We start from the raw sequence: 22,285 nt of genomic DNA on the forward strand, positions 1-22,285 counted from the left end.
TGCACAAACAACTCGCTCACACGTTAGCAGAACTCTTTTTTTTCGCTGAACATATATTGTGTAAGGGGTGGAGTGGTGGCACAGTGGTTAGCACACTGCGCTCCGAACCTGGGCGACATCTGTGAAAAAATAACTTCGTAGCTCATCAAATCCTTCCAGTGTAAATATATATTCCGATTCGGACATCGGTTTGAAACCTTGGCAAGTGATATTATCCCACCAGGTGCTGGGCATCCCGCCCCCTCATTTGATGCTATCGCCAAATAAAAAATATATCACGGGAACAGTAACCATGGTAGTAGTAGCGATTGAAGAGTTGTAAAAAAAGTGAGTGCCTGCTGGTGAACGAGTGACTGGAGTGAAGAAGCGAGCTAAATGTTTTACTTAATTGTACGTGTGTGTGTTGAAACTTCTTTCGAAACGTATCTAGCCAACCGTGCTAATCGGAGGTGCTGGGAAGGATAACAAACAAAAACTGTATGGATGTGCCCGTTTCTCTAGACATCATGATGACCAATGCGGTATTTTTGTCAGATGCCCATCCTCACTAATGCCGGTACCTTTCCGTGACTTTCTTGACATCGGCGATGCTGGAGTAGAGCGCTTTCTTCGATTCCATGTTCAGGGTTTGGTTGAGCTCTTCGGATGTCATGAAGACATCCGTGACGATGCTGATGCTCTTCAGGTAAGAGGCTTCTGATGTCAGCACCTCGAACATGGCCTGCACAAAACCGGGAGAGCGAGCGAGATAATATACACCGCCCACTGACCGCATCTCCCTACACAATCCGTACTACACAATCATCACATCCTCACACCACAACTCAGATTACATCTCAACACACTACCCACAATACATCACACCCCACAATCTATATATATATAAAAAGTAAAAAAATGTCTGTTTGTCGGTTTGTCTCAGTGTGTTCGCGCGCTTGAAGGATTTGGGCTCTCCAACGTTGGGGTTTATGTTAAATAAAAATAGCCAGGTACCACGCCGTAAGCCCCGCCGTGAGCAAGCACTATTCCTTTTTCACATCCGTCAACTTTTATTAAGTTAAATTAGCGATTTAGTGCGATTTTTGCGCGCTCTCTTTATTTATGTATTTATGACGCGTGCATGACCATACCAACTCACGCGCCTTTGGTGGGGGTGACGGCCCATGCCAAGTCTCACGCCTTCGGTGGGAGTGAGGGGGACATTTTATTTCACGTTAAAAATGCTTTAAAAATACACTAAATGCTGAGCTTAAATCTTCACTGTGTGATGTCCCCCCCCCCCCACCCCTATGCGTGCAGTTACTAATATATACAGTCACTAGATGCTACCACAATAGGCCGTAGATATTACTGCAGAGCGGCCGGGGAGATCGTGGCTTGGAGGGGGGGTCAGGGGTAGCAGCCCAGCCCCAGCCTGCCAAGGTGCCACCTCGGCCGGCTGGACAATCTAGGCAAGGCCGGAGGCTCTGTACGGGACTAGGCCTCACCACACCACTGTCAGGTGAGTACATTGTAGAGAGTCGATAAATACTGCTATAGAGTCAGCATGTACTACTGTAGTGATACGCAGGTACTACCAGTCAGTACATTCTGCTGTTAGATTTTTAAGAGTAGTTTTGAAATATTTTTTGGGCCCGGGCAACGCCGGGTATATAAGCTAGTCCATAATACAATGACAACGCATAATTCACGTCAGACTTCACACCACAATTCATGATACATGCCATGTCACGATTCGCAACACTGCAGTAGCACATGACACACCACAATTCACATCACAATGCTCAGCATGGTCGCTTCATGCCTGAGACAAATGCACCGTTATCAATGTCGTATTGGTCATGGAGGTTGATTGACCATACTTCACCACACTGGTTCGTGCGGGTTGGTGAAGGTGTTGAGGGAAAGGTGTAAGACCGGTACAGATAACTGTCACTGGTGTTGGCCGGGTTCGTGGTGCAGCGTGCCAACCGCTGTACTTCCACTCCCCACATGTTTAGCACTCACATTCACACAAGCAGTGAGTCACTATCCTGCTCACGGGAAATGTTTGCATTTGGCCACACCCTCAAGGCAAGCACCCACAATGAAATACCAATGCCCTCGGAGCCTACCCAGAGAGCACGTGTACACCAAAGCCTGTGCAAGCCACTCTGGGGTTCTCAACAAGGCCGCGTGTGGCGGGATCAAATTAACTATTTATTTAAACTTTTTGTATTTTACCAGGTAAGGCCCACAGAGCTATATAGCTCTTTGTCAGAAGCGACCTGACCACAAACGATAGCGCAACGAAGTGGCGGCTCATCACGCGGAAATTTATAGCAGCCAAATACTCTAAACGCACGGCGATTCTAAATGTGGAGGGAAAAACCGGAGAACCCGGAGAAAAATCCACGCGACCACGGGGAGAACACGCAAACTTCAAATATACAGCAGCAGGCGTCATGGTCAGCATCGAACCCACAACCCTCCTGCACAGAAGGCGAGGTCGTTAACATTTCACCACCGTGACGCCTACCTCCTGTTGCTTCTTGACGTCGCCGCTCAGCGACGCGAGGACACCGCTGGCGATCACGTGCGGGAGGTGCTGCCACAGCATGCGCTGCTGTTGCTGTTGCTGCTGCAGCTGTAGCAGCGCAACGCTCTCGCGGCGTTCCTCGTCCCTCCCCCGCGACTCCCCTGCCCCGAGCTCCAGCTCGGGGAACTCGTACTCGTCGTCGCTGTCAAACTCGTCCTCGGACTCGCTGATCGTCCCCGACGAGGAGGGCAGCCGCCGCTGGTGGTTGATTTTGCGGTTCAGCGTCATGCGGTGGTAGTCCTGGTACAGCGGTGCTGCATGCCACGATCAGTGCCACCCCGTTAAGCCGGCGCCGTCGCTATACCCCCAACCATTGCTATCGGCATCGTCACCAGACTATCGCTGCGATTACAGTATCACCCATCGCTGTGCAATTTCCATCGTTACACCGTGGCCACCTGTTATAATCGCCATCGTTACACCATCATCATTGTACCATGGCCACCATTATGCCATCGCCATCATTAAACCCCCACCATTTCTATCGGCATCATCACCAGACTATCGCTGCGATTACAGCAGCACCCATCGCTGTGCAATTTCCATCATTACACCGTCGCCACATGTTATAATCGCCATCGTTACACCATCATCATCATCATCATTGTACCATGGCCACCATTATTCCATCGCCATCATTAAACCCCCACCATTGCTATCGGCATCGTCACCGTCCTATCGCTGCGATTACAGCAGCACCCATCGCTGTACAAGCGCCATCATCACGCCGTCACCACATGTAACTCTCTCACCGTCATTGTATAATCGTCATTATACTATCACCATCACTCTACCATGGCCATCATTATACTTACACGACCATTACTGCTATTATACCCATCATCATTGTGCAATCGCGATCATTATACGATCACCATCACTAAACCATCCCCATAATTTTCTCCTATGTGCACCATAAACAGCCTTCATTTTACACTGCTGGATGAGGGACACTCTGTGTCTCCACGTAACTCTGCGTAACTCTGCTTATAACTCTCGGTAACTGCAATTTCCTACGACTGCCACCACTCGGAATGAGAAACTTTATTTAGGCTGGAGGAGAAACCCGATGAGCTATGAAGTTATTTTTTACAGGCGTCCACAGTATGGGTGGGTCAGCAAGTTACAACAGCAAACAATTCACAAAAACAACGATAGGAGAGCAAAATAGAGGTAAATGGTAAGTCACCAAATATGAAGAAAAAAAATACATTTTTTTTATACAAGTCCGAATTTAAATTTCGATTTAAAGCTTTCGTGACTGCAGGGATTTATCTTCTTGGTTCTTTCGGTAAAGTCACGTAGAAGGGAAATAATAAAATAAAAACATAATAAAATAATTCTCACGACGTTTCGGCCACAACGCAAGCAGCCGTCCTCAGGTGAAGAACAGGTCTGTCGGAAAGACAGCGTCTGAAGTCCGAATTATCAAGCTTGGGCAAGGCAAAAAACAGTCCCAGGCCACACCAAGACAACACTACGCAATAGCAGTCCGTCAATAAAATGGCACATTAACGTTGAGTTATTGATACACGGGGTGTAAAGGTCAAAGTTGGAGTCTTGGGCCATGGTTGTCTTTGGAATAGAGCGGCTTGATGGCCTTCCCCAGCTGAAATAGAGTCGAGTCTGGGCACATGCGTCACGATATTGCCTTCCTAAAATTATCCTCCTTATGAGGGTGTTTACACATTTACAACTTGACCTTTGAAGGGTCATTTAAATTAAAAAAGAGGGTTCTGCCTTCCACAGGAAAGGCTGTGTAATAATTAATTTTTGTTACATCCTCTTCACGTAGCTTTGAAAATGGATCACTCTGGGGTTCCATACCGTAGCACACCTGGTGTGCAAATGATTACCCACAATCCTGGCAACTGCCCCACCGACATCTGCCCGTTGTTTTCGTGGTGAGAGCTTTGTTCTACATCACAGATTCCTACGACATCATCCAAAACAGATGTTCAAGTTCCTCTCAATTCAGAATAAGCCATTGTACCCAAGTGGAAAATTGACCGATAACTCTTGAAACTCAGTGGACAAAGTATTGAATCAAGTGCATAAGGAGTGTAACCACGTGTTGAAATAAAGGAACTTTTGTAATAATACCAACCATTAAAGGGTTGCTTGTGGAACTTAAGCATATTCTGCTTTTTTTTATGCTGAATTGTGAGCCAAAAGATTTACTTGGAATGTTTTTTTTATTTTATGTTCTTTTTAAAAACAGCGGCCGAGCACAGCCCCAATGGCCCAAAAACTTCGAGCGGCCAGCAACGAACAGCATTGCTTGAATCAAGGTAATAAGAGGCTGGAGAGGGACTTGCAAAGCCGAGCTGCGTGATGGAAGAAGCAGTGGGGGTAGAGTGTGTTGACCTGCAGTGGTGTGGTGGTTGAAACAGCGTGGATGAAGCCGGTTCGTATCTGTGTGTGCATTATTGGGAACAGCTACTCCGAGTATTCTCCGAGGACATGAGTGGTTCTCACACTCGGCCTTCTAAGCACCTCCGATTTAGCACGGTGAGCTACGTGCGGTGCGAAAGAAGTTCAACATTCATGCACAATTCAAACTTTCGACATAGATTAAGCGTTGCTACTCAATTCAGCCCCGCACCAACGAGAGACGGTGTGGTTTGTTACGTGTTTCAAACGAAGCTATCTGGTGTGTTAATTACACACTGTATGTCGACTAAAAAGTGAGCCAATGATCAGTGTTAAAATGACATACCAATGGTATGTCTGGGGGATTAGTGGTGCAGTCATTAGCACACAGTACTAACCACTGCACCACTGCTCTCATGTAACAACTAGTTGGTGCTCTATTACGGACTTATACAATATACACAGTAGACAGAACACCTACGATAAGGCAATGTAAATTGACAATATACAATTTTATGGGTTTTGATTGTATTAAGTTGATTCCAATGTTTACAAAAGTTATTGTAAATCACGGCCATTTGTAAATTGACTGCTGTATAAAGGCCTGTTCATGCCGTGCTGGTCATGGGGATTGGTGAGTGTCGGTTGGTGAAGATGGTGAGCTCCAGGACTGGCTCAGCTACCACTCGCCACTGACGACAGCCATGCCACGGAACCAAACTCACATTAGCCAGGTTCATAGCACAGTGCGCTCACCACTGCGCCAACCGCTCCCTGCATTCAGAGTATACTCCCCTCGTGCCTAATCAAGACTTGAAGAAGCACTCATCTCACTAACGATGACAGCCGTGATAAAAAACTTCATAGCTCATCGGATTCATCCAGTCTAAATAAGGATTCTGATTCTGAAATGTAACATTTCCATGGTGGGACACAGTCTTTTTCCGTTGAGTAACCGCTGATGACTTCCTCCCACCCAAAAAATGTGCACATCCTATAGAACTTAAAATAAACTCGGATTACTTCTGCAACATCTGGATGGTCGGGCTCCAGCAAGATCACGCACGCACACGCGCGAACACTCATAGGCAAACGTTGAATTCCCCATTCGTCGCTTAGAATAAGCCCAAGACATTCTCTCTGTCCAACAGCTAGAAAGTCGAGCTCCAAGAGCAGGGCGAAATTAAACTGAAATTTCTGCTCTAATAATAATAATTTAATCATTTACATTTCTTTGTAAGGCGCCTTCCACTAACGTCTCAAGGCGCCTTGCAAGAATAAGGAGAGGCCGAGAGAGACGGAGAAGACGTGGTTTTAAGGCGAGACTTGAGAGTATCCACATTGTCGGAGAAACGAATTTCCAATGGTGGTGAATTCCACAACCTTGGCGCAGTCACAGCAAACGCCCGCTCACCCCAGGAACGCAGCTGGAATCGAGGTATGCACAGAAGGGCGAATTCTGCAGATCTTAGTTGACTTGGCTTTGTAATCTCATACCAACCCAACCATCGTCTCATTAGTATTATTATCACTTTTCTTACAAGTGCTACTCTGCCAATGTATCCAGGAAGGCCTCATCAATTCTCAAGAAGAGCCCTGTTAATGTTTTTCCGCAATCAAGAGCGCAATTGAACAATTTTGCGGGGCATTTCTGTTGGCATTTGGATGTTTGGCCAATTCTCGTTAGAATCTATATTTTTGTTTAGCTATGTGAAAACACTGGGGAACCCAGAGGGAACCCTTTGGACAACAGGGGGGAGAACATAAAGACTTCCGCACAGAAAGGCACCCGGGTCAGGAGTCGAACCCATACATCTTCTTGCTGCGGGACGCGTGTTACCACCAACAAAACAAGAGTTGTTTTACGCTCGTGTGGTCTGCAAGCCATTCACCGTGCACCGCACCAGCCGTAAAACCTGGCGCTGTGGGCTTAGAGGATCACCCACCCAGCGGCAACACAATGCTCGACAGTTCTACATTTTGGACATCTCACGATGTGCGGCCAACATCATCACTCTAACAAAATTGGGAAAAGATATTTCTCCAACTATCACACACTCACTCTCTCTGGCATCTCTCTCTCTCTCTGTTATAAACAGAGACCATTTCCCGGAACAGCGTATTATATATAGCTTGCCCTTGTCGGGAATTTTCATTGACAAATGCATGGATTTTTTTTAGCAATCTTGTGCTTTCAAACCACAGCTTCACAAATCACTTATTTTCTACTGAAATACCACCGAACAACCTATGCTTTGTAATGAAGCTAAGTGTAAAAAAAAAATAGACCATAGAGAAAAAAAACCTTCAAGACTGATTAACGTTAAGGCACATCCAGGCTGAATCTACAACCTTAAACAGATTAAGTTTCATATTCTTGGTTCTTTCGGTAAAGTCACGTAGAAGGGAAATAATAAAATAATAAAAATATAACAATAAAATTCTCACGACGTTTCGATTGCAACACAAGCAATCATCATCAGGTGTTGCAATCGAAACGTCGTGAGAATTTTATAATTTATTTTTATTATTTCCCTTCTACGTGACTTTAACGAAAGAACCAAGAATATGAATCCCTGCAGTCACGAAAGCTTTAAATCGAAATTCAGATTAAGTTTGTTGATATGTTACATGGACGGCGGTCCTGTTTAGCCAGTCGCCCAGACTATTTTACAAGGGTCATTTACAAGGGAGACCCGTGGCACGTGAGCACAACAGCAAACAAAAGCAAAACATAAACATCTGGATTGCAGAGGACGGGTACAGGGTCCTTAAGCAATATTGCACAAGTAACAAAGGAGGCATTTGTTGGCCGTAAACGACCATCAAATACAGTCGATGTTTAGTGGCGTGACAGCTGTATTTGGCATCCAGGAAGCTGTGTTTGTAAAGATAACAGGGGTTTGTAACGTGGAGCACTCTTCTAATGCCCACAGAGATGTCACAGCCTTTGAAAAGCACTCCATTCACGCTGAAAGTCAAATGAGAGTTGTAATTGTCATTAATGCAGTTATCAGAGACGCCAGGATGTGCAGCTTAGGGTAAATGGTTACAAGTTATATTGTAACTTGTTTTTTTTGGGGGGGTTGCATCTTTCTTTAAGACGTAACTAAACATTCGCAAAGTACTGGAAATCCAAGTTGACAAAAGTTGACGTTTGTCACTAACCGTACAAATTTACCTGGTACTAGAAGGAAAACAAATATCTGAAATCTTTTAAAGCTTCCGTACGATGTAAACAAATAACTTACATTCGTTTGCGTGGATTGGGGCACGAGAGTGCATGCGAGGCATAGCAATAGGAGACATCATTTAAACTATTTAGAAGAGTGTCAAAGAAGAGAAAATATAGAAGCCCCAGTGGGCACAATCAAATATTGCACTGCGCCATGAACCCAGCAACCTTTGATGGATTCCCGGCCAGTGCTAACATCGGTTGACGAGTCATCTCTTTCTTCATCGTCCCTGGGCCAACCCCACTCCACCACCAAACCAGCACTTACCAATTTGGTGAAGTATGGTCAGTATGGTCAAAAAAAAAGCACTCCATTGGGCCCGTTTTTTCCTAGATTTTTCTGTTTGCGCGTCGTCACTTTAAGATGTTTCTTGTTCATGTTTTTGTTTGTTACGGTTGCACCCGATTCAAGAGCCGAATGGCTCACAGGGCTATACCAAATAAATGAAACTGAAACTGAACTAAACAGTCGACCCCCTCCCCCCGCCACGAGTGAGACAAGAGTGGGGAGGCATTCATCAAGCAGCGACTTGACTAACAGCTGTAATTCATTATGGTTGTTGATTTAAAGTAATGGCATTCCATACAGTTTATGAGCAACAGCTCACAAACTAACCTGTTTGAAGATAATTCTTCTTTCCTCTCGTTGGAGTTGGGCTCCTGGAGAGAAGTGAATGGATGATTTAATCAAGACCACAGCGCAACTTTAAAGTGTCACACAGAGCACAGGGAATTACGTGAATATGCAAGGCCAACACACCTGTTACATGGTCTAAAGTTTTCCTTACCTGGATCTCCTTGGTGAGCCTGGAAATGGGGAAAAAAACAACAACATTGCGTTGAATGGATGTCCAATCCGTAGCACAGTGAGCAGTCATTTCCAATATTATGATCATTATGCTCGGTATTATTTTATTTTTATTTTAAACATCCTATGGGAACGATTAACACAGTCACAATCAGGATTATGCAATTTAACACGTTTCACCAGTCAGGTAAGAGTGACGTTTGGGGTTTCGTGAGGACAGGAGTTAAGAAATGCTAATATAGCGTACCTAAGCTGAACTTAAGATGAAATATATCACGGGGGTTGTGCCGACTAAGTAACAATATGAATAAGCAGACAATCTGCCTCCTCCTTATTAAGGCCGTGTGACCGATGTAAAAAAATAATTAGAGATTTTTCTTTTTTACGTGGAAAGATGGATATGTTAAAATAAAATAGCGATAAAAAATGTACGTGATGGCTCATTCCAATGCGGACAGACCTGGTTTGTATTGCATCTGTGGCAGGGCAGGGCACTCGAGAGTGGAGGACGACTGAGAATGTGAAGGCTCATCTGTCCAATTCTCAGTCGAGTCGCTGGGCATGATGTCGTAATACCACTCTACAAAACGACAGGGCAACGGGCATGTCAAAAGATGTACAAAACACCCAATTAGTAAATACATAAATGAACACCCTACAACCTTTTCGTCAATCCTCCGCTGGATGAAGAGGCCTTCCCCCATGCCTTATCAGTCATAGGGACAGATGCTTGTGCATGTTGATTCAACACGACTGGCGCAAAATAATAAGGAAAAGCAAACAATTAAAAGTTCTAGATTTGATTCTAGATTTGAAGCTTTCGTGACTGCAAGGATTCATACTCTTAGGTTTTTTCGGTAAATTAAAAGTTCTCCAATTTAACGGAGTGTTCGCAATGCGTAGCACAGTTGGAATGGGCCTGGTAACAAATCATTAATTGGGCCCTCCCGCACCATCATAATTTCTTCACCCTCCTCTTCATAGCCTTGCACCTGGGCCCTTGCAGTTGCAGAGCCTGAACACCCGATCGCTCTGCCATCGACCGCGACCTGTTAAAAATGACGCGAGGGCCTACCAGACTGGCTTTTTCGATCCGAAACCTGAAGGCCCGGTAGGGAAAACCTCCTGCTGTCACTCCGTGGGATCTGCAAGGAGGGCTCCTCGCTCTTGGCAGGCGTGGGCACGGGCGGCTTGGTTCCTGCCGACGTGTGGACACCACAGCAGAGTGCGCGACAGACTTCAAATAACTATCGATAACATTGGATTTCAAAATCAAACACATTCTAAAAATAGAGTTGCCAATCTGACACCTGGTCCTTCCCAGTAACATCTCGCCACGGTGACGAGATGTTAATTACCTCGCCTGGTATACAGAGGGTCGTGGGTTCGATCCCGACCCTGACGCCTGTATATTTGGAGACTGCGTGTTCTCCCCTTGGTCGCGTGGATTTTTCTCCGGGTCCTCTGGTTATTCTCTCCACATTTATAAACATGCATTTCGAGTATTTGGATGCTATAAATGTCCATGTGATCAGCCACTTCGTTGAGCTATCATTTGTGATAGCCAGGTCACTTCTGAAAAAGAGCTACATAGCTCAGTGGACCTTACCTGGTAAAATAAAAATAGTTTAATTAAATAGTAAGTTTGGTCCCACCACACACACGTGCTATGGGTAAGGCTACGAGGGCATTGGTATTTCATTGTGGGTGCTTGGCTTGATAGTGTGGCCAAATGCAAACATTTCCCATGAATAGGAAAGTGTCTCGGAGTGTCGCAGCTCGTGTGAATGCGAGTGCTAAAAATGTGGGGAGTGGCAGTGGTGAAATAACAAAAAATCGTTTCAGGAGATCATCCCCTCTTTTTGACGTATCAGTCCTGCGAATCCGAATGTCTTCCTGGGACTTTCACCGTTTCCCGTTCCAAGACGTCTGCAAGTTGCAGTGTGTGGGGTTGTCCCGTTTACCGCTGAATCTCGCAGATTGTTTTGTTCTCTTACACACCCAGTCCAGCGAAAGTCCGCCTTACAGTTTAGCTGGTAGGAGCTGAACGTACTTCCAGTCGACAAAAACACAGGCGTGTCTTCTTGTTTTTTCGGTAAAGTTACGTAGAAGGGAAATAATAAAATAATAAAAATAAAACATCATAAAATAATTCTCACGACGTTTCGGCCACAACGCAAGCATCCATCCTCAGATGAAGAGCAGGTCTGTCGGGAAGAACAGGTCTGTCGGGAAGACCTGTTCTTCACCTGAGGACGGCTGCTTGCGTTGTGGCCGAAACGTCGTGAGAATTATTTTATTATGTTTTATTTTTATTATTTTACTATTTCCCTTCTACGTGACTTTACCGAAAGAACCAAGAAGATGAATCCCTGCAGTCACGAAAGCTTTAAATCGAAATTTCACAGGCGTGTCGTCTAAACGTTTCCCGTTCCACAAATTGCACGTGCACATTTGTGCAAAAGGCGAATCATAATTTCATTTTATATCGCGTCATTCATGCAATTGCATCCCGCGACGCTGCAATGCGCAAATGAAGAAAACTGAAACAATTTAAGAACTCGGATGCAAGCGTTGACACGGAATGTGTTGGACGATGTGAGGGCCCCCACCAGATTGGCCAATTTCCTGTGGGAATTGAAGGCCTGGCAAGGAAAGCCTCCTCGCGTCACCTGGCGGGATTTTCAACGAGGGCTCGTCGCCTCCCTTCGCAGAAATCGGCACGGGCAGCTTTGCTCCTGCTGACGTCAGGGCACACAGATGAGTGAGGCAGACTTGATTTGACTCACGGTAACATTGGCTGTCAAAAATCAACACATCCTGCTCGGAGGGTCGCCATCTGTCCACGATTCCCCAATACATTCCTTCAATCGAGTATAGCCGACTAGCGTAATAAGCGTGAACAAAGATTGGCAAGGGTCAATTAAACGTGTTTTTACTACATTACAGCAGGCTCAGCGATACCAAGGCAACCTTGGGATGGTATAAAAACAAATATCTCCCTTTCTATCCTTGACAGACCGTTGGGGCGAGTGCTGTTAGCGAGCACCTATGAAGGCCAGCATGGTACAGGAGGGTGCGAGTGGCCAACACCACGCCCGACCGCCTTTATCTCCCTGGTGGCGATGTTTACACACCGCGCCAGGTACTCATTTGAGGCAGTCTACTTAGAAGAGGCCCAGGAACAGTTCAGATAATCGTCACTGGTGATGGTCGTGAGCGGGAATTGAAATCGGGTCGCTGGGTTCGTAGCACAGCGCGCTAACCGCTACACTACCGCTCCACACACACAAAAGACAAAGATCCCCCGTATAGCCTTAGCAGACTGAAGGAGCAAGTGCTGTTAGCGAGCACCTATGAAGGCCGGAATGGTCAGCACCACGCCCGACCGCCTTTGTCTCCCCAGTGGCGATATTTATACACTGCACCAGGTACTCATTAGAGGCCGAGTCGACCTAGGGGAGGCCCAGGACCGGTTCAGATAATCGTCACTGGTGGTGTTGGCCGCGAGCGGGAATCGAACCCGGGGCGCTGGGTTCATAGTGCAGCGCGCTAACCGCTACACTATCGCTCCCACTACCGCTCCACACACACAACTGCTCCACACAAAGATAAAGATCTCCCGTATAGCCTTAACAAACTTGTAGGGGCAAGTGCTGTTAGCGAGCACACACACAGTATCACATGCACATTTGCATACACCAACTAATGGTTGCCATGTGTCCTTGTTTTCCCAGGACAGTCCTCTTGTCACCGTAGCTGCTGTAAATCTTCACGGGACATTGCAAGTCACGGTTTTCTTAAGCTGCCAAACATTCACCACTCAAGACAATACATTTACAAGACATTCTTGAAGGCTGACAGGTCTCACTTCAGGGCGAGCTTATAGTTCTACGTGACTTTAGGTCTTGTGATAAACACGTATAAATGTACAATCCCTCCATAAGTTAACAAGGAAACTTATTTACTCTCGAGTATGACGCTAAAGTCAACAAAGTGAGACGAGGCTACGAACAGAACACGCACATGTCATCAGAAGACGGGTACATGCATATATCCAGAGAGGTGATGCTGAATTTGGCAAGTACCCTCTCTAAAACCAATGTTCCGCTGAGACCACCATCCCGACAAAGGAGATGAAAAAAAGAACCGCTTTGCTTTGTGGGGTGACTACGGTAGTGTGCAGGCACTGCTACTGCACAGGGCCTCACAGGAAGGAGCGGCCCAGGTGCCATAGAAATGTGTAATTTCCGCCACTAGCTTACGACTACGGAACAGACCAAGCACCGTTCAATAGCACAGAGAGCGGAGATTATGTAGGAGGACTGCAACACGGCTGCCCTATGCTCAGGGTCACGATGTTTCGTGTGGTGGTAGCGGTTATTGGTCAGTAGGCCAGACAACCCACCTTTTTTGGGTGGCAACGCAGGGCATCGGACAAGTATTCTATGAACCTCCTGCGTAGGAAGCTCTGGTGGGTTGTGCTGATCATCCTCGCTGTAGTCACTGGCAAGCTGAAGCTCTGCAGGGAAATACAAACGCACACACAGAGCTGCGGCGCAATCCACACACGCACAGCTGCGGTGCTAGCTACACACACGCACACACAGCTGTGGTGCTAGCTACACACACACACAGCTGTGGTGCTAGCTACACACACACACAGCTGTGGTGCTAGCTACACACACACACAGCTGTGGTGCTAGCTACACACACACACAGCTGTGGTGCTAGCTACACACACACACAGCTGTGGTGCTAGCTACACACACACACAGCTGTGGTGCTAGCTACACACACACACAGCTGTGGTGCTAGCTACACACATGCAGAGCTGCGGGGCTTAGCTACGCACACGCACAGCTGCGGTGCTAGCAACACACACGCACAGTTGCGGTGCTAGCTACACACACGCAGAGCTGTGGTGCTAGCAACACACACGCACAGTTGCGGTGCTAGCTACACACACGCAGAGCTGTGGTGCTAGCAACACACACGCACAGTTGCGGTGCTAGCTACACACACGCAGAGCTGCGGCGTGTAAATATAAATTAAACCCGCCACCGTCCGACACAGCAAAATTAGTAATGTCGCAATTTTCAGTCCATTCATTGAGTTCAAGCAACCGATCGACTTGGCTCCACTTATCCAACCGACTTGATTGACAGACTGTCCCAGACGTGACAGACTGTCCCAGACGTGACAGACGGTCCCAGACGTGACAGAACGCACCCTCGCTGTCGCGGTCATCGTCGGGCGTGGCGGTTCGAACGTCCTCGTAGTCGTCGCTCTCCTCTTCGTCGGCACCCTCGGACGCCTCCTCCGGCTCTTCGTGCGTCTGCCCCCGTCCCGCCGTCTCGAGATCACGACCCTGGGCCGCGTTGCCGTTGGACGGGACTCTGTCCCTCCCGCCGGCTGGCGGCGGCGGCGGCAGCGGCGGTAGCGGGGAAAGCGCCCGAGGGTGGAGATCGGCGTGGAGGTGCTGGTGAGCTCGCGGCGAGTCGACGGGGGCGTCTGCCACGTCTTGCGCGGCGGGCTCTGTCCGCGTGCTCTGCTCCAGTTCTGACGGGTTGACCTGAGACTTGCGCCGGATCTGGCCTTGTCCTGAGTTTTAAATGGTCCGTACCAAAGACACACCACACACACACACGAACATCGATTTGTTCATGATAAGCCATTATTTTTTTAGGAAAAAAATCTGGCTTAGTCTGAAGATAATTGCACGAGGGAGCTGCAATGAGATGTTATGGAAATTCCATCTTAAAGAAATTTAAATAATTAATGTCCCAAAAAAGTATCATTGAGTTTAGATAATTTACTTATTTTAGGAGGAATCCCCCATTAAGGTATTCGGCCAATTCCTTCTTAACATCATTTTTTTGTTCTAATGTATATTGAGGAAAGCATCAATGAGTGAGGAGGAAAATTAAGAGGAGGAAGAGAATCGGGTCTTACTATTCCTGCGGATTTGACTCATATTGGGTTTAGGTTTGATGCTTGGTTTCCTCCGAGCGGGGATGGGCACCGGTTGTTGCTGCTGCTGCTGCTGTTGTTGCTGTTGTTCATTTCTCCCCGGGAAATTATTCTCGACGCTGTTCATCGCCTCGAAGCGAGCTCTCAGCTTTCTCACAGCCATGTTGTTGGACTCCAGGGTGCTTCCGCTCATCCCGGAGAACTCCTAAAACAACAACAGCAATAAGTGCAAATCACGTACAATTGAAGTAGTCATCAGCAGCAGCAGTATCATCAGTTTGTATTTCAAGACTTGGAAACATATCTTCCGATAACGTCCCTGTGAAGTGGAGCGCCGTGATGTTAACTACCTCGCCTGGTACACAGGAGGTCGTGAGTTTCATCCCGACCCCACCGCCTGCTGTATATTTGAAGTTTGCATGTTCTTCATGTGGTCGCGTGGATTTTTCTCTGGGTCCTCTGATTTTTTTCCCCTCCACATTTAAAAACATGTATTTGATTGCTATAAATTTCCACACGATAAGCCACTTCGTTGATCTATCGTTTGTGGCCAGGTCACTTCTGAAAAAGAGCCACATCTAGCTCACTGGGCCTCAAATGGTAAAATAAGATATGGTTTAGTTTAAAATTGCCTTGGAGAGAGTGTAACTGCATGCCCAACTTCTGATTGATGTTGTACAATTAAGTGCATTAAAAATGTGAGTTTAGTTTGTTGTCCTTCCCCTACACCTCCAATAAGCACGATTGGCTACGTATGGTGAGAAAAAAGTTCACAGTCTGCGGTTCATCACAGTTTGGCCAGTTGTGCAGGAGACTCAATCCAGAAACGTTCTGTAAAGCTTAAAAATCGTACACATAGCACCTTCATATGATAGCCTTCGTCCCGTAAGATCGGCACGACAACCAAATGCAACGATTGTTATTTACATCGCAATTTAAAGGACACTTTGTAGACAGGATACCGTCGACTTAAACGCAGAGAGAAAAAAATCTGACTTGAACATGTTGAGTCGATGATGAAAAACAAGCACCCCGGTATAAATGGACGCATACGGTATTGTGAAGTAAAAAAAAGCGTAAATTACGTACAACTTACAAAGAGTAAAATTGCATGCCTACAGTGTGACAATAAAATGTCATCATTCGCCATGATCAAGCCACTGCTGGATGCAGAGCTCCCCAAAGGCGTCACGTGGAATGACATTTCACTCGGTCTTTATTCATACAGCGCACTTAACACCCGAGGGAAATCTACATCAAATAAACATGCATGCAGTATTAACACCCAACAAATAAAAAAAATATGGATTACAAGCCATTTGGTTTTAAAAAGCAAAATAGCCACGATTAAATGTGTTTTTTTTAATCGGCAGGATAGATAATGATGCAATTGAGTTGGAGAAACTGCCATGCCAGGTCAGTGGTTGCTTACGAAGCTCCCTCAAACACATTTTCCATTCACGATCGCAAACTAAACATTACATTTGTGAAATTTACTCTGACCGTGCTGGCAACGGTGCCAAACAAAATGCATTTCCTCTATGAGAGTTCATTCGTGGGTGTCCAAGCATAACTTGTGTAATATCCCTTCATAAAAAAAAACTTTACTTACCGTGTGTGGCCGTCCAAGTTGAAACATGAAGAGAACTCTGTCTTTTTAACGGAATGGCAGCACAGCACGGCTTAAATACCCCATCACGGGGAGAAGGGGGGGCGGGGGGGGAGGCCCATTTCTTTCCTGACTCGTAAACGCAATTTCAGCGAACCACTGCTTCTCTTTCGTTTGTTGTCCTTCGCCCTCCACTCTGGTTGGTTACGAAAGAAGTTCAACATACACAGACCCCCCCCCCCCACTGCCCCCTGTATCGTCTTAACAAACTGGGGCAAGTGCTGTTAGCGAAGCACCGATTAAGGCCGGCACGGTGGCACACGAGTGGGTGGTGGGTGGCCAGAACCACGCCCGGCCGCCTTTGTCTCCCTCGCGGCGATGTTTACACACCGCGCTGGGTACTCATTTGAGGCTGAGTGGACCTAGAGGAGGCCCAAGACCGGTTCAGATAATCGTCACTGGTGTTGGCCGTGAGCGGGGAGCGAACTCGGGTCGTCGGGTTCGTAGCGCGGCTTGCTAAGCGCTACGCTACCGTTCAACATACATACAATGAGCCTTCAAAACGTGCTCAAACAATTAAACAGAATTGCCTTAGCAATAGAAATACTACACGCAGCAGACTGGCGGACGGGAGAGTATCAGTGTTTCAAACTCAAGTTGCTTCATAGATGTGGCTGCAATAAATGATGACGAATATCTAAACGACGTAAATCGAAGGTATTGAACAGGGCAGTCGTAGTAGGTGGTGGAGGCGGCGAAGGCCGAGAGGCGACGGGTTCGAGAGAGGACGACGCGAGCGTGAGTTTGAGGTTACGCAATTCGCGGTGGGGCGTCATCACTAAAGTGACCACGTGCTTGCTGCCAAACGACGTCACAAGGGGGGAGATGTCAACCATGAGCAGGGAAACAAATCCATTGGTTTTTGAGATGTGGTCAAGGTGCACAGAAAACTGATTGAACTGGTTATGGTTCAATCTTGACTTAAAGCTTTCGTGACTGCAGGAATGGGTGTAGCCCAAAGGTCATAAACGTAGTGGGCGGGGCTAGTGATGTTAATGTGAGAAATTAGCATGTCAATGTAAGATCGGAGAGTGGCCTCCACAACAAGGGCACGGAGGTGGCTATGTTAATATTAACACGCATTTTAAACCTTTAAAACAGTCTGGCCTCAGCAGCTTTCTCCCTCTTTTTTTTCCTCCTGATGATGATCGCTTGTGTTGTGATCGAAACGTCGTAGTTTTTATTTATTTTATTTTCATTAATTTGAACTTATCTACATGACTTTATCGAAAGACCCAAAGATAACCGTGATAGTTCAATGGGCTATGGTTCAATCGGTTCACAATTGTTTTAATGGTTTTCTTCCGATTAACCATTTGCAGGAACCGGTTTTAACCGGTTTAAATTTCCTCTATTTTGCAAAATAAAGACCCCCCCCCAACCCGTGCAGCCGACATTCCAGCGTAGGTTTACACGGGAGGAGGCATTTTCTCTGGCTATTTTTTCCCCATTGCTTAGCAAATATGCCGCGTGTATTGCAACACAGAGCAACGTGCGCTCGAATCGCTTCAAGCACGCGGCGTCTCTCTGTGTGTGCTGCAAGCTTGGAAGAAATGGTGAGACGGAGATACAATGGACAAAGGGCGATGCAAATGCAAGGCGAGATGCACAGAGGGAGATGCAGTGGCAAAAGAGAAACTGGCACGTCTGTTTAAGGATATACGGGGGATCTTTATCTTTGTATGTTTGTGTGTGTGGCGGAGTGTTGGTGTGACCCTCTCACCCCCAGCGCTTGTGCTGCCTGTGTGTACACCCGTGTAGACCCGTGTGGCTCTGTGTAAATGAAACCGTTGCCGAGTGATTGCGGGACAACGGTAAAGGTGCGTCCTGGAGCCCCATGGGAGATCGCAGCTTTTACTGTACAAAGCTGCCATCACAATATTTATTTCGTTAGTTCATTTCTCAATACGCTTGTCCTGGTGAGGGTCGTGATGAGGCCCTCAATATTCATTTATTAATCAGTTTTTATAGGGAGGGGGGAGTCGAGGGTGGGAATTTTTCATTCCAGAACAAAAACATTTGGTTAAATTTTCGCGGTGAAAACCAGTCTTTTGCTCCAGATGTAGGTTCAGTTCAATGACCTGTAGTATCGGGTACAATAATCCAGGATTATGAGAGGTAGGTGTAGCTTGTACTTCAGTGGTAGTGCCTTATGCCGATAATCTCCGCTCCAAGGCAGCTTAGCAGCGTTTCGGAAAACATCAAGAAGCCATGGTCTATCTGCTGCTGGATGAAGGCCTCTACGTCGACTACACCCTACATGGTTCTGCGACGCAACGATCCATCTCACTAAACTAAACTATTTTTATTTTACCAGGTATGGCCCACTCTCCACCCATTGCATCGTATTCTCTCCTTTGCCCGCTACTCTTGTCAACAGTCTTACCCAATGGGCAACTTCCCTTCTCACGATGGTGTCCTACTCAATCGCGCCCACCTTCCCACCCTCCTTGCAGTCAATGTTCACGGTGAACATGCACGACCCCTTTTTGTCAGTCCACTACAGGACGAAGGCAGCCGCCCCCTCGTCGTGCAACTCATGGGGGGGGGGGGGTATTTCACCGTAACTTCCATGAAGTTGGTGAGCAGAAATACGAGATCAGGTTCTCCTTAATAGACGTGTTTGTTTTGGGTTAGATCGCGTGAAAACAAATGTGTCGTTAAACTCCACCACCACCCGACCCAGCTAATAAGTAAGGTTTGGCACGTGAACAAAGTGCCAATTCGTTACTAGTTCAGCACACCCGGTGTGTTGGAGAGTGAACCCACAATATTTACAATTAGATTACGACGTTTCACCAGTAATGACAACCAGCATCATCAGACGACAGCCAGGTCTTTGTGGAAAAGTATCCTCCCCATTGCAGTTAGTCAGTATAACACGGAGGCTTTCACGACCAATATTATCCAGCCACGGCTAATATCAGTGTGGAGTGACATCGAAACTGACCACGAGCCTCCCCACCTCCTCACGATTGTAAAAAGAAGGGGGGAGATGTCAATCATGCGCATGATTGACATAATGAAACTATTTTCATTCTAGATTTGAAGCTTTCGTGACTGCAAGGATTCATACTCTTTGGTTTTTTCGGTAAAGTCACGTAGGCAAAAAATAAATAATATATATAAAAATAGAAATAAAATAATAAATCACGAAGGAAAAATAAATAACAAAAATAAATAATTAAAATTGTTGAAAAATAGTTACAATATTAAAATAATAAATCACAAGGTAGAAAATAAATTATAATAAATAATCATAAAAAAAATAAAAAAATACTAGAAATACAATATTAAATCACTGGACGAAAAATAAATAATATATATTTTTTATTTCTATTTCTTTTATATTTTTTATTATTATTATTTTATTTTATTACCTATTTTTTACCTACGTGACTTTACCGGAAAAAACCTAAGAGTAAAACTATTTTCATTTTACCAGGTAAGGCCCACTGAGCGCTGTATAGTTATTTTTTAGAAGCCACCTGGCCACAGGCGTGGAATGAAACAGTGACTGCACAGCGCACTGTGAGTACGGTTGTAGGTTCCTGCAAACCAAAAATCGCAACCATTGAACTTCCAACTCCAAGTGTGGACAATACCCCATTGTGAGATTTCAGCGTCTAACACTTCACCTGGTCATGACCTTTCCACAATGAAAAACAAAACGTATTGCCATCCTGTATGTTGGAAGAATGAGTTTCACAAGCGCACGCACAAACAAATGTACCAAGGACAAAGACAAGGATCCCCCCCCATATAGCCTTCACAGGCTGTTGGGGCAAGTGCTGGTAGTGAGCACTTATGAAGAGCGGCATAGCACACGAGGGGGTGGGCGGCCAGCACCACGCCCGGCCGCCGTTGTCTCCCCAGTGGCAATGTTCACACACTGCACCAGATACTCATTTGAGGCTAAGTCGACCTAGGGGAGGCCCAGGACCGGTTCAGATAATCGTCACCGGTCTTGGCCACGAGCGCACGTAAACACCCACACACACGTGCACGCACACGCTCCACAGATACACAAACACTTGTGCAGCCCCAGTCAAACACACCCACACAAATATTTCATGGCAGTGCTGCAGCCACCGAAGAATAAACCCCACTTCACTGGGTCGGGGATGCGACAGAAATTCTCAACATTTTTTTAAACATTCCATCGCTAACAGTTGCTGTCGGCACAACACCTGAGAAGCAACTCCTACTGCTGTGCAAGTTCTTGTCCCGTTGTGCCACGCGGCTCTCCAATGTGTTGTCGTTCGGCTTGTGGCGACAGAGCGGCTCCTGAAGAAACTCTCGTCACGTGGACCGAAACGTCGGACACCGCGCCGAACACCGCACGCTACAACCCGACTTCATAAAAACACACCGAGCAACCCTCCCCCTTGCCGCTGGGACGCGAGAGCCAACGGGTCCCTGTGAGTTAGCTATCTTTGGCCAACTCGTTAAACACATTCGGACATTGGTGCAGTCGGTTCTCCTACCACGCGCTTTCATAACGATAGTTGGACATAATGCGATGAATATTGAGTGCACGGAACTATGTCGCGCGTGTAGGAATAAGCGTTTGTACGGCTGCCTCGGTGTAGTAGCACACGAGGCGGGATGCTGCTGGATGCTTCTCGATGCTACCCACACGCCTCAGTCTTTGTTCAGTCTGCATATGCATTGCGGACTGCGCTTTACCCTATATCATATATTACACTGGTCACCACACTTTTTCTGGCATAAGGTATTCCAACGGTTTCAAGGTAATTTTGGGGTGCTGATTCCAAATCTGGCATCAGTTTTTGTCTATCACATCAGGTTTTTGAGATATCAAATATTGCATTTTCAATCAAAACTGCGGAAGAAAAATATTAAATAAATGTGGATATCTACATACAATGATATTATAAACGCACTATCCTAAAAATACAGCACCATATTTTAACACTAAAGCAGTCACTGACTCGCAACAACTTGCAACCATAAGTGACAGAGTTAATTTCGGGTAAAATCAATGAAAATGGGGTATGCCGATAGCATAAAATGAGATGTGATAGAGGAAATCTGAGATCAGATTTGGAATCAGCACCCTGAAATTAGTCTAAAACAGCTGCAAAAGTCCAGGCCAGAAAAAAAATTCTTTTTTTGTTGACCAGTGTTATTTATCGTAACACGATTTTACCACAAGGCGGTGTTCTTCAGGAACGCAACTACCGTGTTATAAGAGACCGGACTGTATTATATTGCGTGAATGGTGTGCTGTGTATTTGTGGGAATACGACATCTCACTGCAACGTATGCATGTAGAACTTCTTTCGCACCGTACGTAGCCAACCGTGCTAAATCGGAGGTGTGCGCCGACAGCGCAATCAAAGGAGGAATTTAATTTCAGCTGGGCAAGGCAGTCAAAAATACCCCAGAATTTTCCCTTATTATTTGCATCACCACGCATAATGTTGGCAAATGCGAGACGGTGGATTTCCCCCCCCCCCCTATTATTTGTATTTCCAAGCGAAAATGAATAAATATCGATGCAAATAATGAGGGGAAAACCCACCATCTTGCCCTCACCTCATGCACTCTGAAAACATTTGGAAGGCAAACTGTCATTTGATCATCATCATGCGTGAATTTGTAGAATGTCAATTTAAAGCTTTC

The 22,285-nt window shown here is 46.2% G+C and overlaps 1 protein-coding gene across 8 annotated transcripts in view; it reads right to left on the bottom strand.

Annotated features, from left to right (window-relative positions):
- Positions 1-22,285, bottom strand: part of LOC133351057 (ephexin-1-like) — a 69,477-nt gene that overhangs the window by 20,942 nt on the left and 26,250 nt on the right. For 4 of the 8 annotated variants that reach the window (XM_061565962.1, XM_061565956.1, XM_061565961.1 and 1 more), the window contains exons 2-11: positions 14,950-15,172; positions 14,227-14,598; positions 13,403-13,516; positions 11,607-11,735; positions 10,070-10,192; positions 9,455-9,574; positions 8,975-8,993; positions 8,803-8,846; positions 2,519-2,832; positions 561-721 (exon numbers count right to left, since the gene is read on the bottom strand). In XM_061565962.1, the coding sequence (XP_061421946.1) occupies positions 561-721; positions 2,519-2,832; positions 8,803-8,846; positions 8,975-8,993; positions 9,455-9,574; positions 10,070-10,192; positions 11,607-11,735; positions 13,403-13,516; positions 14,227-14,598; positions 14,950-15,160 (1,607 nt within the window). In that variant the 5' untranslated portion in view covers positions 15,161-15,172. Of the gene's footprint in view, positions 1-560; positions 722-2,518; positions 2,833-8,802; positions 8,847-8,974; positions 8,994-9,454; positions 9,575-10,069; positions 10,193-11,606; positions 11,736-13,402; positions 13,517-14,226; positions 14,599-14,949; positions 15,173-16,579; positions 16,662-22,285 lie in introns of those variants that run through there. The other 4 variants (XM_061565957.1, XM_061565959.1, XM_061565955.1 and 1 more) reach the window with 4 other exon arrangements.

This window comes from Lethenteron reissneri, chromosome 36 (assembly GCF_015708825.2).
Source record: "Lethenteron reissneri isolate LAM-NWPU_2019-01 chromosome 36, ASM1570882v1, whole genome shotgun sequence".
NCBI classification, from domain to species: domain Eukaryota; kingdom Metazoa; phylum Chordata; class Hyperoartia; order Petromyzontiformes; family Petromyzontidae; genus Lethenteron; species Lethenteron reissneri.